A 2,344-nucleotide genomic window follows, 5' to 3' on the forward strand; every position below is an offset into this window, starting at 1 on the left:
AACCGCTCTTGCGTCGGCAAACATGCTCGTGTTTATGGACGGCTTGACCCAAGCCAAGGACGAAGGACTCAAATCGGATGGCATATTTTTCGACTTCTCAAAAGCATTTGATAGGGTCCCACACGTCCCGCTGCTCCACAAACTCGAGTCTTACGGGATTCAAGGGAAAATCTTTCGCTGGATCAAGGCGTCCCTATCAGACCGATCATTCCGAGTGAGAATAAGCTCGACCTACTCTTCTCCAGCGCCGGTTTCCATTGGAATTCCTCAAGGCTCCGTCCTGGGACCAGTGCTGTTACTAATCTACGTCAACGACCTCCCAGATGTTCTTGCAAGTCCATCTCTACTTTTTGCGGACGACTTGAAATCCTGGAGTTCCAATGCCAGTGCCCTCCAAATGGATGTAGACGCTGCCAATCAGTGGTCGTTGGACTGGCCCCTTCCTTTGAATGATGAAAAATGCGTCCATATGTCGGTTGGAGGTGATTCAGCGAATGCCTTTGTAATGCATGGTGAGAAAGGACCAGAAAACATCATGAGGATAGATGCCAAAAAGGATTTGGGCATCTGGGTCTTCTCAAACTTGTCTTTCTCACCGCACCATGAGAAATCGGCTTAAAATGCATTCGCCATTCTACGGATGATCCGACGCACCTTCTCTCGTATTACTCACATGGACTTCCAAACGCTCTATGGGGCCTACGTCAGGCCGCTCCTGGAGTACGCCAACCAATTTGTCTACTCAGGACGCACGAAAGACGTCACCCTCATTGAGCGTGTCCAGCGAGCTGCTATGAGAATGGTTGCCGGCCTCAAATCCGTGGACTACGAAACGCGTTTCGCAATGCTTGATCTCTTTCCCCTGGAGTACCCCTCCGTCCGTGGAGACTTAATTCTTACTTATGCCCTGTTTGAACAAAGCTTGGAAAACAGGTTTTTCACCCTTGACCCAGCACTGGAGAGCAGCAGAACAAAGCTTGGAAAACAGGTTTTTCACCCTTGACCCAGCACTGACTCGAGAGCAGCAAGCGGGATTCCGGCCTAATGTGGGTTGCGTTGACCGAATTCTCACACTGTCATTTGCTACAACAAGACGTATGAGCAAGATGTTTAAGCGGCCCATAATTGTAGTATTCCTGGATTTCCAAGGCGCATTCGACGCGGTTGACTGGTCTGTTCTTGACACGCTTACCCACCAAGGAATGCCTCGGACGTTTGTGAAAATAATACATTCTTTGTGTTCTCAGACTTCCGGACGGGTGAGAGTACACGAGGGCTCTCCAAAAACTTCCGTAGACAAAGCGGTGTCCGCTAGGGATGCCCACCCTCTTCGTTCCTTTTTAACTTCAGGATGGATGATACAATGAAACGAACGCTGGAAAGGCTCCAAAACTCCGGTGTTCAAATAGCCTGCAAAGTAAACTTTGTCGATCTGGAGTACGCAGGCAACATCGTTCACGAAGTGCAAGGTCGTGCTCGTGGACGTGCAGTCACTGAACACACCACTTACAATCCAGTGAGAGGTACTGGAAATTGTGGAGCATTTTACATATCTTGGAAGTTGTATTAGTTCTGATTGTAGGGCTGGGGTAGCGTTTGCTAATTGGAAACACCTATGGCGTCAGAGTGGTGTATCACTGAATCTCAATGGACATGTGCTTCAGGTTACAGTACAGGCTGTTTTGTTGTATGGCTGTGAGACAGCCTGTTCAAGCAGCGGAATTGAGACGTCTTCCGGTGTTGCCAACTCATTGTCTCAGGACCATATCTCGTGTTAGTTGGTGTCGGAGAATCAGCAACGAGGCAATTAGAAAGCGTGTTTCCGGTTGTGCAACGGGAAATTCCATTGAAAAATGTATCGAGCCCCAGAAGTTACGTCGGTTAGGCCATGTATGGCGTATGCCGGACCACCGTTTATCCAAGACAGTGGTGTGTTCGGTGCTTAATTCAGGAGCGGAGAGTAGCCAAATTTTGAACTGGCAGGGGGATTTGGAGGAGATTACGAAACGCTTGGTTGCTGTCGGTGCTACTCGCCTTCCAGGATGGGGACCGCGTGATCCCCACTACGCCTGGTGAAGAGACTGCTAATCGATGTCACCACCTCCGAGGCCGTAGGTGGTTCCACGTTCACCGTCCAGGGTTCTACTTCACCTCTGGGCTTTAGGTGAATGCCCGCTGGTGGCCATGACAGTTGTTGTTCGAAGTATTCAGCATACAGGTCGATGCGTTCTTCATTCGAGATTGTGGTTCCATTCTGATGCTTGATGGTTTCACTCACAGATGGTTTCCGGGGACCGTTCGTACGGATCAACTGAAATAATCTCCGGGCATTACCGGCTTTCTG

General features: G+C 49.6%; 2 protein-coding genes across 2 annotated transcripts in view; one reads left to right on the forward strand and one right to left on the reverse strand.

The window, feature by feature from the left end:
- Positions 1-640: 640 nt before the first annotated feature.
- The window catches only part of T265_07214 (hypothetical protein), a gene marked incomplete at both ends in the record, with an annotated part of 14,179 nt that continues 12,475 nt past the window's right edge, over positions 641-2,344 (forward strand). The window contains 2 exons of the mRNA XM_009172670.1: positions 641-933; positions 1,351-1,523. Coding sequence (XP_009170934.1) covers positions 641-933; positions 1,351-1,523 — 466 coding nt within the window. The remainder of the gene's footprint in view (positions 934-1,350; positions 1,524-2,344) is intronic.
- The window catches only part of T265_07213 (hypothetical protein), a gene marked incomplete at both ends in the record, with an annotated part of 27,239 nt that continues 26,921 nt past the window's right edge, over positions 2,027-2,344 (reverse strand). The window contains one exon of the mRNA XM_009172669.1: positions 2,027-2,311. Coding sequence (XP_009170933.1) covers positions 2,027-2,311 — 285 coding nt within the window. The remainder of the gene's footprint in view (positions 2,312-2,344) is intronic.

This window comes from Opisthorchis viverrini (assembly GCF_000715545.1).
Source record: "Opisthorchis viverrini unplaced genomic scaffold opera_v5_162, whole genome shotgun sequence".
NCBI lineage: Eukaryota > Metazoa > Platyhelminthes > Trematoda > Opisthorchiida > Opisthorchiidae > Opisthorchis > Opisthorchis viverrini.